This window comes from Panthera uncia, chromosome C2 (assembly GCF_023721935.1).
Source record: "Panthera uncia isolate 11264 chromosome C2, Puncia_PCG_1.0, whole genome shotgun sequence".
In the NCBI taxonomy this organism is placed as follows: domain Eukaryota; kingdom Metazoa; phylum Chordata; class Mammalia; order Carnivora; family Felidae; genus Panthera; species Panthera uncia.
In genome coordinates, this window is record NC_064810.1 from 137,588,425 (window position 1) to 137,603,357 (window position 14,933).

A 14,933-nucleotide genomic window follows, 5' to 3' on the forward strand; every position below is an offset into this window, starting at 1 on the left:
TATTTTAAATATAATAACAATTTATATAAATATTTTAAATAATTTGTATAAATATTTTAAAAATATTTATATAAAATAAAATATATAAAATATATTTCATTATATATATTTTATATATATATAATAAAATATATATATATATTTTTTAAGTTTGTTTATTTATTTTGAGAGAGACAGAGACAGCACAAGTGGGGGAGGGACAAAGAGAGAGGGAGAGAGAGACAATCCTAAGCAGGCTGTGCACCATCAGCATGGAGCCCGATGCGGGGCTCGAACTCACAAAACCATGAGATCATGACCTGAGCCAAAACCAAGAGTTGGACGCTTAATTGACTGAGCCACCCAGGTGCCCCTAAATACCGTTGCTTAAAGGAATCACACACCAGCCCCCATTCAATGAGAGAGAAGAATGGACTCCACATCTCCATGGGAGAGAATGAGCTGTATAGTCAAGAAAGACTCTAATGGCAGCCATCTTTAAGAAAAGCTACTGTACATCTCAACCATACGTGTGATAGACACTGAAGTCACAGTACTGAATGGAACGTGGTCCTTCCGCTGAGGAGATGTGGGGGTGATCCCAGGCACAGAAGAGGATTGGATGATAGAAATGAAGCTCATTGTAGAGACAAATGGGACTGTGGAGGTGTTCTGATCTACCCCAGCACCCCTGTGGAAAAAAAAAAGGCCTAGAGAAGCAGTTCTTTATATTTGGACCAAGAGGGGTATTTCTTGAACAGAACAAGGATCTACAAAATATACATTTCATGTCAGCTCCACAGCAGGAGGGAGATTGTTGGGTAAAACAGTTGCTCTGTAAATGTTTACTTCCTGAAGAAAACTCTTGTTCCTGGATAACCTCATGGCCCTGACAAAAAACTAATGGCAAATCATTTTGTGCCATACTTTCTTTGGTTCCTTCTGTAGACTGATGAAAAGCATAAGGAGCCTTTGAGCTAAAAGTGCAGACCTCACTGTTTTTAATCATTAGCAATCATGCCATCTTTGCTAAAGAGACCATGAGACATGAAGAGATCTGAGTGTACTTTACCCTACAGAGTTTGTTTGTTTCTTTTTTTAATGTTTATTTTTGAGAGAGAGAGCATGAGAGAGGGGCAGAGAGAAAGGGAGACAGAAGATCCAAAGCGGGCTCCACGCTGACAGCAGGGAACCTGACGAGGGACTCAGACTCACCGACCATGAGATCATGACCTGAGCCCAAATCAGACACTTAACTGACTGAGCCATCCAGGTGCCCCTACAGTTTGTTTCTTGGCTTTCAGATACAGCTTGTGTGACCTCCTCAGAGAGACCTTTCTGACCACCCTGTTGGGAGAAGTGAAGTCTCTCTCCACTTCCAATTCTCAATCACTCTGTCCCATCAGGATGTTTATTTCCCTCATTGCACATACCACCACCTGCATTTATCTTTTTGGTTAATCCTTACTGTCTTTCTCCCTCCATCGGAATAGAGCTGACTTATTCACTTCCTGGCACACAGTAGCTGCTCAATAAATGTTTTTTAAAGTAAAAGAACAGATCTTTAGAGTCTGGAAAAAGCGCCCTAGTGACCATGGAAACGGTTTAATTAGGCTGGTATTCATTCTCTTTTTGGAGTAGAGAAAATTGAAATGCAAAATTCCCCAGAAGTCCAGATGTGCCCCAAATCTTCCACTAAATTTACTTAGTCACTACTCTGAAATCAGGCCTGGAAGTGGTTTTCACAATCTCCTTTTATGGCTGACACGTTTGGGGAGATGACAGATTTAGGATTGGAGTAGGCAGGACTATCTCTTGTAATGCCCTAAATATATTGGATTAGAATTGATCTATCTATCCAGAATTCATATTTTCTCATTCCTGGCAGATATACCAGAGTAGTCCTGAGGATTTAAGATCAAGGCACCAAGAGGTGGCTCCTCCAAAGACATGTCTCTTTCAAAGGCTCTTTGGGTTTGGATAGGTGACCAAGTTGTACAGTGTGGTGATTAAGAGCATGGATCCTGGGGCTGGGCAGGATCCATCACCACTACTTACCTTAAAAGGAGCTTTGTAAGTTTCCTTTTAATTTTTTCTGCCTCAGTTCTCTGCTTGGGAAAATGGAGATTTTACCCACATTTACGTACATGGTTGGCATAGGTTAATGTACAGCAAGCAGTTAGAATCGTACCTGGCACTTGGTAAGAGCCATCTAAGTGTTTGCTAACATTACTGTTCATGGATGCCATCAACAGAGTATGTGAGAACCTGCTCATGACAACAGTGAAAGTAATTGAGGGCAGGTAGCTTATGGGTAAGATTTTTCTTTTCAGTTATTTTTATACTGTTTTCATGAAAAAGACTATCTCCTTATAATGGTGATGTTGAGGTATGAGGACAATTATACACTATACCTTCTTGTTCAGATGGGAAGGAATGCTAATGTAACCTGGAGATACAAATAGACCCACAGAATATCTGCTGCCGGGGCTCAGTGAGGTGCTCATAAAGGGTTCACATTATAAATTAAGGGCAAGGTCAGACTCTGAGATGGTCAAACACCAGCTGATGGTGGTGGTGGGGGCAGTCCATTTGGTGAGGTGGGTGGACAGCCTGGACTTCTGGGCCTGGCTGCCACTTCCTAGTAGTGTGATCTTGGGTGAACCAAATAAGGCCTTTGGCTTGGTTTGCACATCTCTAAAATGGCGATAGTAATTCTAGCCCAACCCAAAGCATTTTGAGGTCCAAAGGAGAAATGAATGAGAAGGACTTTCACAATGGTTAGTTTTTATAAAAACATCAAACACTGATCTTCCAAGGGTCTGGAGATGCCTGTGTTCTCTCTATATCCCCACTCCCAAACCCTCTCCTTACCCCCATTCCCTTTCTCTTCCTGGACTTGAGTTCTTTTATTTTAAGCTAAACATCTTGACTTCTACTGCCATACACATATATTTGAGATATAGGACACTTCATTCTAGGGGTTATTCTAAAGGGGATATTCTCAAGGGTGAGTTTAGGAGACTAACTGTATTACATGGGCATCTGAGAGAAGAAATGGGTATAAGAAGGGAAAGCTGGCAGGTAAAGAATGTTACTGATGAGTTGATTCAAGGCTGGCCTTATTACCAGCAAAAGCAAACAGATAATGTGCACTAAGAAACTGCTTTAGAATGTAGTGACTCACAAGCCATCGATCATAGGAATGACCTTTGTTCTCAGACAGACCTGGGTTCCAATTCTGACTCTGCAAGTCGCTTGACTTCTTGGAACTGCAGTTTCCAAGAAGAACCTGCACCAGCATCCCAGGGTAATGAGGACTGAGTTGAGTAGAAAACGCCAAGCACGCGCCTGATATTTAGCTGTGTGGGGGAGCCTTACCAGGAATTTCCGTTTCTGCTTCCAGTGGCTGCCTTGGGCATTGGTGGCCACGTGGGCTTCCGTGACAGTTTTGATGAGCTCCCACTCCTCGTCTGTGGGCTCTGGCTTGTGCCCGATGGATTTCTGCAGCTCTTCCCGTCGTCTCTTCTCCCGGTTCTCCTCAATCAGTTTCCTCTTCGCCAGCCTCTTGCTGTCATCCAGTACCACTGGGAGAGGAGGAAAGATGAGACAAAACACACGGACACTCCCAGACACATGGCAGACTGCGTGTGCACCCAGGAGCCTCAGGGGCGGGGACCACTCATGCATAGATGGCTTAGCGGGTCCTGCAGAGTGGGTCATGCTGGGGTATTTTCTCCCCCCAGCAGCAAACTGCCATCAACTAGCTTGTCTCTGACACGAGACCTAGGGCCAAACTCCCAATGGCTGGCCAGCTTTTCAAAAAAAAGGCTCTGGGGGGAGTTGGACACTGGGCATCCCAACTCCACAGAAGGTGAGCCTAAATAAGAATGAAGCAGAGGGAGGTAAAATCTGTTCTATCCACGGCTTCACAGATAAGTCCGTCTAGCCATTTATCTGACTTCACTCTTAGGGTCTCTCTGTTCCTCCCTTCTTTGCCTCAAATGGCTCTTAGTAAAAAGAACTTCCGATTAAAGAAAAGTTCTGGAGCAGTAAACAGGAGGCTAATGATCCCCTTCCTCAGATAAATAGGGCTTTCTTAAAAATATTTTTTTTTAGTGTTTATTTTTGAAGGAGAGAAAGACAGAGTGTGAGCAGGGGAGAGGCAGAAAGAGAGGGAGACAGAGTCCAAAGCAGGCTCCAGGCTCTGAGCTGTCAGCACAGAAGCCCAATGCGGGGCTCAAACCCACAGGCTGTGAGATCATGGCCTGAGCCAAGGTCAGACGCCTAACTGACTGAGCCACCCAGGCACCCCTCTTTGTTAGCTCTCTTAAGTGCTAATTGAAATGTGGCTCAACCTATCTGAGGCTGCACAGGTACTCACTTTGCTCTAGTCTCTACCTGGTCTATCCTCAATGGTGGTTAAAGAGCCCAGGCTTTGGAATCTAGAAAGTGCTGGGTCTGAATCCTGAGACTACCACATTCTAGCTGTGTGACCTCTGGCAAGTTGCTCAGGCTCTTGGAGCTTTTTCATTTCTTCCTGTATAAAACAGGCTCAATAATTCCCACTTCAGAGGGTGTTCAGTGTGATAATGCACTACATGTGGTCAGTAAATATAGCCATGACTTTTACCATTTGTGCAATGGGGAAATAAGAAGGGCAGGAAAAAGAAGCCTATATTTCTGGGGTTAATTTCCAAAATGAAGCCATTTCACCAGACTCTTAGTTACTATCAGTAGAATGGAAAGGCTCAGGTTTTATGCTACAGAGTCATAGTATTTAGAACTGGAAAGAACCTTAGGTATTATCTAGCCCAACTCCCTCCTGTCACAGAGGAGGAAGTTGATCCAGAGAGATCATGACTTGCCTAAAGTCACAGAGCAAGTTCATGGCAGAGCCAAGGCAAGACCCAGGACTCCTGATTCCAGTTCTACAACATCACTGTCCTAGAGCCATTTCTTGATGAAGGTGTGACCTGGTAGGAAAAGAAAAAAAAGCAAACATAGCAGGAAGAAGAGAACCAAAAGTACTCAGCTAATCCACAAACAGAATAATGAATCCCAGATCATCTAGACTTGATTGGATCGTCAAAGTCAGGTGAGCAATGGCAAATGTGGGAAATGGGAATGAGCCCTGTTTAGTCATTTAGGTTCCCTTATTAAAGGGATTGTTCCCTTTAATAAATGGGCTGTACTCATAGCCCCATTTCCCAAATGCTTCCTCTGTGCTGGGGATTGTTGCATTTAACATGCATTATCTAATTTAATCCTGAAAACAACTTGCAAGGTAGGCAATAAATTTCACAGAAGGGAAACCTGAGGTTAACTCTGATGGTCACACAGCTAGTAAGTGGCAGATATGGGACTCCAACAGTTTTTCTGATTATAAAGCCTGAGCTCTTATAATGCTTCATAGGGTGCATTCAAAATTAATTTCCACCCAGTCCAGATTAACACTGAGCTTTTTTTTAACCTTATAAATATTCATATCTTTAACTTCTCAATAAAACAATGAAATGGATACTCAATAGTAACAGTTCCTTATAGTGGCACATCTAAATATTTGGTTCTAGGTCAATCATTTCACATATCCCTATCAGGCATATTGTTGGCCGTGGCTAAAGTCTTTAAAAGATAAAGACAAAGAACACACTCAGCCGGAGGTGGGGATTAACCCAGGATTTCTAGCCTAAAGCTGTCACACAACCCTCCTCCTTTTTAAAGATTCCCCATTCTGTCTTCTCTAATGGGAAAACCAGGACATTTCACAGATTTTTTTGTTCTAGTGGAGGGAACCCTTTTTATCACATAAATGTGAGCCATGATTATTTCCTCTTTCATGAGGAAAATCCTCACTGCATTCTTTTTTCTTTCTCTCCTTTTTTTTTTTTTTTGGTTTTCTTTCTTTTTCTTCTCTTTTTTAAAACTAAAAGTTAGAGGCTTTCATTGAGGTGCAAACATTTGTGCCAATAGAAGTCATTAACCCTGACGCCTGGCAAAATGGAGGCCACACATTCTGAGTGACACAATTCTTATTTTATTATTAGATTAATTAAAAGAACTGGTGTAAATCCCTTGCACAGTGCGAGAAGAAGAGACTGCAATGGCTAATCTCACTGCCATATGCTGTGGCACTTTGAAAACTGGGTAGGAGGACTGGAGCTTAGAATGTTTTTATGGCTAAAAATATAACAAACACCCAACTGCAGGATGACTCATGCTATATAGCACTCAACCTCACATTCTTCAGAAATTACTGAACACAATGTTTTCTGCCAGTGCCCCATCTCCAAAAATGTCCACAAAATAAATTCTTGTCTCTTCTTTTGAAAAATATTAGGACTAGTCCACAAGGCTCTCACCACATGAATGTTGTGTGTAAAACCACACCTCATCCAGGTGAATGGACAAGACTGCTCATTCATACTCTCTTGCAAACAGAGTATTGCTAATAGTCCTGCAGATGTGCTAGGGATAATTTACTCACTTTCCCTTACCTGTCGTCTAGATACTTTGAGAGTTAGGAGTTGCTAGGGAAGGGGTAGGATGGAAAGCACCCAGCAATGACTGGGAGTGAGGGGTCGCTGGGAGTGCTACAGGTCTTCCCTCTGTCCACATGAGCCTCTATTTCTTTTCTGCCCAGTTGATCTCCTTGAACCAAACCTTTCCCCAATCAACACTCCTTGAATACGAAAAAGAGGAAAAAGATTACTTACAATCTGTTGCCATGCCAACATAGATGCATTTTTTAAAGCGACATTCCTGGCACTGATTTCGTGTAACTTTGTCTATGACACATTTTCCTTCATATTTACAGGAATAGGATGGATGGAGATTTTTCTGAATGGTTCTCCTAAAGAAACCCTACATGAAAAAGAAAGACCAAAGACAACAGTTTCATATTTCCTAGAAATAAATGACTTCAGAATTTTGTGTCCACATAACTGTGATGGATTGTTTTTGACCTTTCCTATGCATGGGCTTGTACCTTTACCTATTCACATATAGGACAGTTAGCCCAAACTGAATCTAAAGAATTCTATATCTGAGCTGAAGGAAATGTCCAGGACTATAGAGTCAATATCTTTTTGGCATTTAGTAAGGAAAAGAGGTTAATGGGGAAATCTAGTGTTCATTTTTATTTTTTCTAAACATTGAGTAATAAAAATAAATCATATTCTTTCCTTTCATAGAGTGTCATAATTATGTTGTTAAATTAAGCTGTGAAGAACCTTGCTACACTTTGCGCTGGAGAATAAGAGAGCTGGATACTTGTTATACTCTATTAATTAATAATTTAATCATTTGGTGATTAAATGGATGCATTAAATGACCTTCAGAGATTTAGTTTAATTCTTGTTTTTGACTCTTGCAATGTCCATTACCAGCTCAGATAACCCTTGAAATAACAGTACTTGGGGAATAGAAAATTCTAGATTCTCTACCCAGATTTTCTCAGAGCTTAATGCATTGGGGTTTTTCCTTTCATAGTACTCTTTTTCTCCAGTATCAGTAGACATATACCCTGAAGATCAGTAGGTGTCTTCCTTTGTTAAGATATGGGAGAGTGCCACCATAAAGGCTGCTGAGCATGCCATTTAGTCCAGGTTTAGGTGACACAAATATCCTCAAGACGTGTTATAGTAGAACCTTCCTGGACATGATACTCCAGTCTTGGCAATGGAGTTTCTGTATTGTAGGCATTAATGGTGGTGGACGGCACTTATCGTGAGGGGTACATTGCAAAGGGCTGTAGACACCTTCCATATCCTTCTGTCTCTTCTAACAACCTTATGAAGTAGGTACTCTTAATATCTCCATGGTAGGGATTAAAAAACTAAGCCTCGAATAGGTTAAATCACTTGCCCCAAATCATGTGGTAAGTACGTTGTGGAACTTGGCCTAGAGCTCAGGAGTCAGACTCTAAGTCTTATTTACTTAACTGCTTATATGATATAAACTGAGTTCAGTTTTACTGTATTATTTAAATGAACAGATGAACAGATTATAAATAGTATCCCCCTTGCCTTCATTTTATCCGTTTTAGTAGACTAGCAAAGCAGAAACACATTTTGAAGGATATTATCTACTAAAGCTTAAAGGGACCTCTAATTTTGTTACGTAAATAGTGGGACTGAAATACCAGCTGACCTAGATTAAGCCCAAATTTGAATTATCCTGGTTAACTTTCCTTGGCTTTGATTATGTATACATACTCCTTGCATATTCATTATTCAGACATAAGAGCCCTTCCTTGTAATGAAAAGGTCAAAGGTAGAATTTTATATCGGACGAAACAGAATACAATGGAAAAATGACAACAATAACCGAAACTAATGGACTTGATTTTGGGGTATGTGTGCAAAATCCCTTATTTCTATTGCTCAAGTTTCAACAGGAAAACTGTCACATAGTTGGGTTTTGTGTCCTTAAACACTTGAATCCATTAGTTTGAATGATGTTGATATACACTGATATACTCTTATCTTATATAAGATTCACTCAATCACACATGGGCAGCTGTTTGACATGTCAGCAGTATCTCCCTGGGTATTCAAGGTGGGCAAATTCTGCGAAAGCATGAATTCCCTGGGCACGTCACAGAACTGAAAAACCAGCTCCCCTGTGAACCTCCCTATTCCACCTCTGCTACCCTCTGTCCAATCCACCCTTCAAGGGTTACGCCTGCCTGCAGAGCAAAAGAGACCTGGAGATTCCTGGCAAGAAGACATGTGTCACAGACAGGGAGGAGAGGGACTGGGTGGCATACCTCCTTCTGGAGGAGGCAAGGTCTCCCCAGAGGTGGCAGCACCAAAGTCCAGGGCATCTGGGGAGAATGATGCTCTAAAGATAGGAAACTTGGTACTCTGAAGTTAGGGAGACCCTTTTCTCACACACTGTGACATTGTCTCGTGTTTTAGAGGGAGGACAGCATACTGAGGAGTCAGACAATGCTAAGGAGAGGATCAGGTGTGGTGTCCCAGACACAGGGGTGACATTCATTTTTCCAAAAAAAGCTACTTTGTGAACTTTTAAATGGAGCGAATGAAATAATTTATACACTGCTTATTTTGGGAAAAGTGTTGGGGTAGCAGGCTCTGCTTTTCCTAGTGACATCTTCCCTGTGGCTTATCTCTGATGGCTTTTCTTGGGCTCTTCGTAGACCAGATCCCTTTAAGACCCCTAAGCTATAATAAAAGCATATTTGACACAGGATGAAGGGCCACTGGAGTGGAGTAAATGTAAATGTAAAGGTACTAGGTCCTTTAATTTTAAAAAGGGACAAAAACTAACTTCTGCAAGTGAACTGAATACAGAATGTTTAATGTAGTCTACCTGTAAAAAATCTTTTTAGAGGTGAACTAACAAAAGACGTGCCCCAGGGACTAGATAAGGACATATATGTCATTGATGATTTGTTGGCGAGATGGGGTTTTGCTTTTAGAAGTCAACATCAGACGTGTTTCTCTGCATTTTGAGAAGGACTAGATCCTCTTAGTGGTCTGATATGATGCACTAATTAGTGTGATAAGGAGCTAAGTGTCATTCTGCTGGTTCAATATTTGGGCAACTTATAATAGCTGTGAATCTTTCTCAGAAAAATAATTTGTTGTGGGGAAGTATCACCATTCCTTCTGTAAGAGATTCATAAAAACTGGTTCATCAAGACAGACACAACAGCTCCAAAAGATTTTTACTGTCTTCAGGGGAAAAATGGGCAAAAAAAGTTTCTCCCCCCATATACACTGCAAGTATAGGGTAGAAATATTTTAAAGTTGTAGGTTTGAATAAACAGAATGTGAAGCATGACCTTTTTCATCTTTGGCCACTCTTAAAAACTGTTTCATTCAAAAAACTGTTGCCTTTTTCCAAGATACTTTGTCCTTACATTAAATGCATGATCACCCCAGGAGAGCTGCTTTCTGGTTTTATGATGGAGGCCATCCTAGAAACAGGATTCTGATATGAGATAAAGGCATAGAAGCTGAAAAATCTAGCTTTTTGCTACATGATTTCTTTTAAGTAAACCTCAGTTGAATCAGGCTCTAAACATCCTGTGATCTTGGGAAAAGAGGCTAGTGGATTTCTTGATCATCATGAAGACATACATAAAGCAGGGACACAGGTTAATAGGCTTGATTCTCCCTTTGTTTAGGTCAATCACTAATAAGCATTAAGTTCTCTGCAAGGCACATTTAGAGTCACTTTGGGAGTTGAGTATTAAATGGAATTTTCATTAGAGTCTCTTCCAGAATTCAGAATTTACCATTAGTAACTGATTTTTGAAAGAGTCTCAATGCTGCATAATCAGATAGGCAAAGCTTTATGAATTGGGGCTAATTTAGAAAAAAGGCCTGTTTGAATTACTGAGCTTTCAGAATGAGAGAATATATTTAGACTAATGCAGTTTTATTACTTTCAAATCAAGCCAATAAAAGTGTGCTTTCAAGAGACAGTCTGCAAGTCCCCCAAATTAATAAATAGTCAGGACTTATTTGTAATCAGTTCCGTTAAACTCCTTAAGACATTATTTTCATAGATGTAATAGCAATCTTTAGCATTGTCTTTGTTAAAAGGTACACATTCTAGATCAAAGGGGTCTGAATGAATGAAAGCCACTACATCACATTACAAAAAACAGCCTTGCAGATATAAGGCCTTGGGAACTTAGAAATGCCTGATTCCAATGGATATATCATTTCATCACTTTAAGCAGGCTTCCGCTAAGGGTTTCCTAATTTTATGGATAAAAAATAGGGAATTTTCATGGAAGATCTTCCACTAGGGAAATGGGGCACCTTATCTTGAAACCAAGCTAACATGCTGATTTTAGGGGTTTTGGGTCAAAGGTTAGGAGAAAAGGGAGGGTTAGTTGGAGGAAGGGAAGAGAGGAGAAGAGGGGAGGTGGGCAACATCGGAGGGAGGACCGAATTATTTTAGACAGTTTAATACAATCTTTGCCTTAGGGTTTACATCCTGTGATCATCTGGTTTTAAATACAAAAGTAAATAAAACATTCTACAAGAAAAAATTTAAGAAGTCTTTCCCTGACTTATTATACTTCCTCATTTATAAAACATTAGCTGAACGTTGGATGTAGCCCTGGGTTAAACTTTATTTATTTTACAGTGGATTTTATTTTCGAGGCTAGGTTGTTGGACCAAAAGATATTTGCCAAAAAGCTCATCTTAATTTTGATGATGAAGAGTATAAGTAGGCAAATTTAGGCTCACTTTCGGGAAGTGAAGTGTTCATCACTGGTGTATTCTTGTCAGGTATTTCCTGAAGATGGGACTGTAGAGCATAAAATTAGCTGATGGATGCCCAGAATTTACTTATTGGCTGAAGGCTGTGCAGAAAGCCAATGTGAGTAATTTCAGAACACAATTGACTGTAAGTAGCCTCAAAGATATTCCTTAATGGAACCCTTAAAAGTGAACATATTTACTCAGATTAACAGCCTGGAGTAGAGCAAATCCTGTCTCTTCAACTACTGCTGATAAAACAGGAGGAGAAATGGTCATTTCTTGGGAAAATATATTATAAAATATCTATGCATTTTTAAACTCAAAGTGACAATATTATTAATTTCTTTTCATCTTTAAAAATTTTTTTAACGTTTATTTTTCAGAGAGAGAGAGAGGGAGAGAGGGAGCACAAGCGGGGGAGGGGCAGAGAGAGAGGCTTGAACCCACAGACTGGGAGATCATGACCTGAGCCGAAGTTGGACACCCAACCGACTGAGCCACCCAGGCGCCCCTAATTTCTTTTCATCTTATGAGTTCTCTCCCTGTCTTCAAAGCCAGACATTATACTCTTGCAAAATTTTATTTAGTTGTTTTTGATTTGAAAAAAAAAAAATAAATTCGTTTCTTGAAAATGCCAAAAAATGAGGAGGACAACCAGACACTTGGATGGTAACAGGCTGTGAATGTTGGAATTTGGTTCTAATTTCAACTTAAACTTCTTGTTGCATTCTGTTGGAATCCTGGGAGGGGACAGGAGCTGGGCTGGGTGCTGAGCTCACTGGTCCAAGGGCAGTTACCTTGCAGCCTTCACACGTGATGCAGCGGTAGTGATACCCCGTGGCTTTGTCACCACACACTACACATAGCTCGTCCTTGTCTAAGTAACTGGGGATGTACCCTGTGACAAGGAGAAAAAAGGAACGTGAGAAAACAATATCATGTTCAAGTCAAAGACACACCCTAGCTTGGAGGAGTGGAGGAGGATAAAAAGAGGACAGGAGGTAAGGTGTGGCAGGGAGGAGGCAGGATCAAACTGTTTCATACATTTGAATACAACTTTTGTATTGGGGTTTATATCTTGTGGTCATTTAGTTTTAAATGTAAAAGGTAAATAAAACATTTAAATGAGAAAAAATTTAAAGTCTTTCCCTGATGTAATATACTTGCTCAGTATCTTATACTTATCCACTATCTTATCTCACACGTATAGAGTTGATACTAGGCCCAGGATTTCCGAATGCCTTAGAAATAGGTGTGACCACTCTTGCTGTGCAGGTAGGAATATATCTGAAGTCTGTTGGATCCAATAAATCATGCAGAGAGGGCAAGATTTGAGATGTTTGGAATGCTCTGGGTTCTGGAGAACACAATCTCTTTTGTAAGGCTTATTTCAGAACTTTTTCTTAGAAGACTGGATCGACTTTGGACTCAAGGTACCATGCAATAAATTCAGAAAACTTCATAGCTTGGAGATCGTCAAGTACTCTTGAGGTGAACAGGTTTTCAGAAGTTTGCTTGGCCTTCCTAGGGGTCACACTAGAAATTAAAGCATAGATCTTCTAGCCAGATCTCCTAACTTCTAGTATAAGTGATGATGATATTTTTCTAAAAATGGACAGTTAACTTTAAGTAGAATGAACAAGCCATCTAAAATTTTTATTTTTGGTTAAACTTGTGACATTATGACACAAAACCCAACAACACTGGGTAGTGTGAAATAATAGAAGCTCTATTTATTAAGAAAAAAAGAAAGTCCATGGGGCGCCTGGGTGGCTCAGTCAGTTAATCCTCTGACTTCTGCTCAGGTCATGAGCAGTTTGTGAGTTGGAGACCCGCGTCTGTACTGACAGCTCAGAACCTGGAGCCTGCTTCGGATTCTGTGTCTCCTCCTCTCTCTGCTCCTCCCATGCTCATGCTGTCTCTCTCTCTGTCTCTTAATAATAAAGAAACGTTAAAAAAAAGTTAAAAAAAATAAAAAGAATAAAATAAAGTCCAATTATGGTAACTCTCTTGGTTAAGTGTCCTGTTGGTTTATTAGTTTAAATTCCTTGGCCCAGGAAACTAAAGTTTAAAAACACAGACAGAAGCAGCCCACTTCCCACTGGTCTTCGCCTCTTCCCCTTCACTTGTAGACAGTGTCCAAACACAAGAAACTGATTCTGAAGGGCAAATTCAGTTTCGTTTGGTATCAGTGGTTTACCACAGATGCACACAGCTTTAGATAAGTGCAAAAAGTCAAAATAAGGTCTGCTTTGTTGGGACGTGGAGAAGGGAGGGGCTGAGATAACAAAATAATTCCTTCCTTTGATCATGGCACCTTGTGAAGTTCTTTGACTTGGTAAACTCTTATTGGTTTCAATAAAGATTAGCCAGGTTGAAATGACAGATGACTTACTGTATGTTTTACCATGACATTTCATAGATTCTTTATTAAACTAGGTCTGAGAGGGCTTACTTTTCAGAAAAAATATCCATAAAGAAAACAGAGGAAAATGAGTCCTTTTCACAATTTCATAGAAATTACTTTGCTCAGATTTTATTTTAGAAAGATGGTCCCTCTTGGGAAGGAGACAAATGACTTCAGAGTAATCTGGTAATGTACAGGATTATCTTCTTAAATATCACAGCTTTTCTTAGTTTACTTTTACATCATGCCAACCATGAGTCATCTGTTGAATTCACTTCAAGAGTTTGAAAAATCTCATCAGACATTTCTAAAAAGAGAATTCTGGGAGGGATCTTCGCAGACAAAAAGGGGGCTGGAATGAGGGATGTGCTTATTCAATCATTCATCTATTCATTAATTCAGAAAACAGTTATTTACCATCTACTAGGTGCTTAGCACAATGGTTGGTGCTAAGAATATAAAAACAAATTAAGACATGGTTTCTTCCTTTGGTAAGCATAAGTGTAAAAGACTGTGTTAAATTTCCAGTCCTGGTCATTCTTTGGTGTGAACAGAAAAGGTGAAAATGAAGGAAAGAACATGAAAGACACTGAACATCATCGTACAGGAATACAGAGCCCAAACTACAATGAGACACCATGTAACATCCTTGAGGATGGTCATAATAAAAATGACAGACAATAACAAATGTTGATGAGGATATGGAGAAATTTGAACCCTTATATGTTGCTGGTAGGAATGTAAAATGTGCTTTAGAAGAGTTTGGCAGTTCCTGAAAAGGTGAAACATAACCTTACATATGACCCAGCAATTCCGCTCCTGCATATATACCCAAGAGAACTGATAATAGGTGTCCACACACAAACCTATTCATGAATGTTCAAAGTAGCATTATTTATAATATCCAAAGTTTGGAAACAACCCAAATGTCCATCAAATGGTGAGTGGATAAACAAAAGGTAGTATATTCATACAGTGGAATATTATTCAGCTGGAAGAAAGACTAAAGTACTGATACATGCTACAACATGGATGGAACGTGAAAACATTATGCTAAATGAAAGAAGCCAGACATGAAAGGCCACATATTGTATGATTTCATTTATATGAAATGTCTAAAGCAGGCAAGTCATAGTCAGGAAGAAGGCCTGGAGGGACAATGGGAAGTTACCTGCTAATGGGTACAGAGTTTCTTTTCAGGGTGATGAAAATGTTCTAGAATTGTATAGTGTTGTTGGTTCCACAACTCTGAATATACTAAAAACCACTAGAAACAATGGTTTTTCATGGATACGTTT

At 40.0% G+C, this 14,933-nt stretch overlaps 1 protein-coding gene across 6 annotated transcripts in view; it reads right to left on the bottom strand.

Annotated features, from left to right (window-relative positions):
- THRB (thyroid hormone receptor beta) overlaps positions 1 to 14,933 on the bottom strand; it is a 384,988-nt gene that overhangs the window by 25,704 nt on the left and 344,351 nt on the right. For all 6 annotated transcript variants that reach the window (XM_049628887.1, XM_049628888.1, XM_049628891.1 and 3 more), the window contains 3 exons: positions 12,026 to 12,126; positions 6,696 to 6,843; positions 3,361 to 3,566 (listed from right to left, as the gene is read on the bottom strand). In XM_049628887.1, the coding sequence (XP_049484844.1) occupies positions 3,361 to 3,566; positions 6,696 to 6,843; positions 12,026 to 12,126 (455 nt within the window). The remainder of the gene's footprint in view (positions 1 to 3,360; positions 3,567 to 6,695; positions 6,844 to 12,025; positions 12,127 to 14,933) is intronic.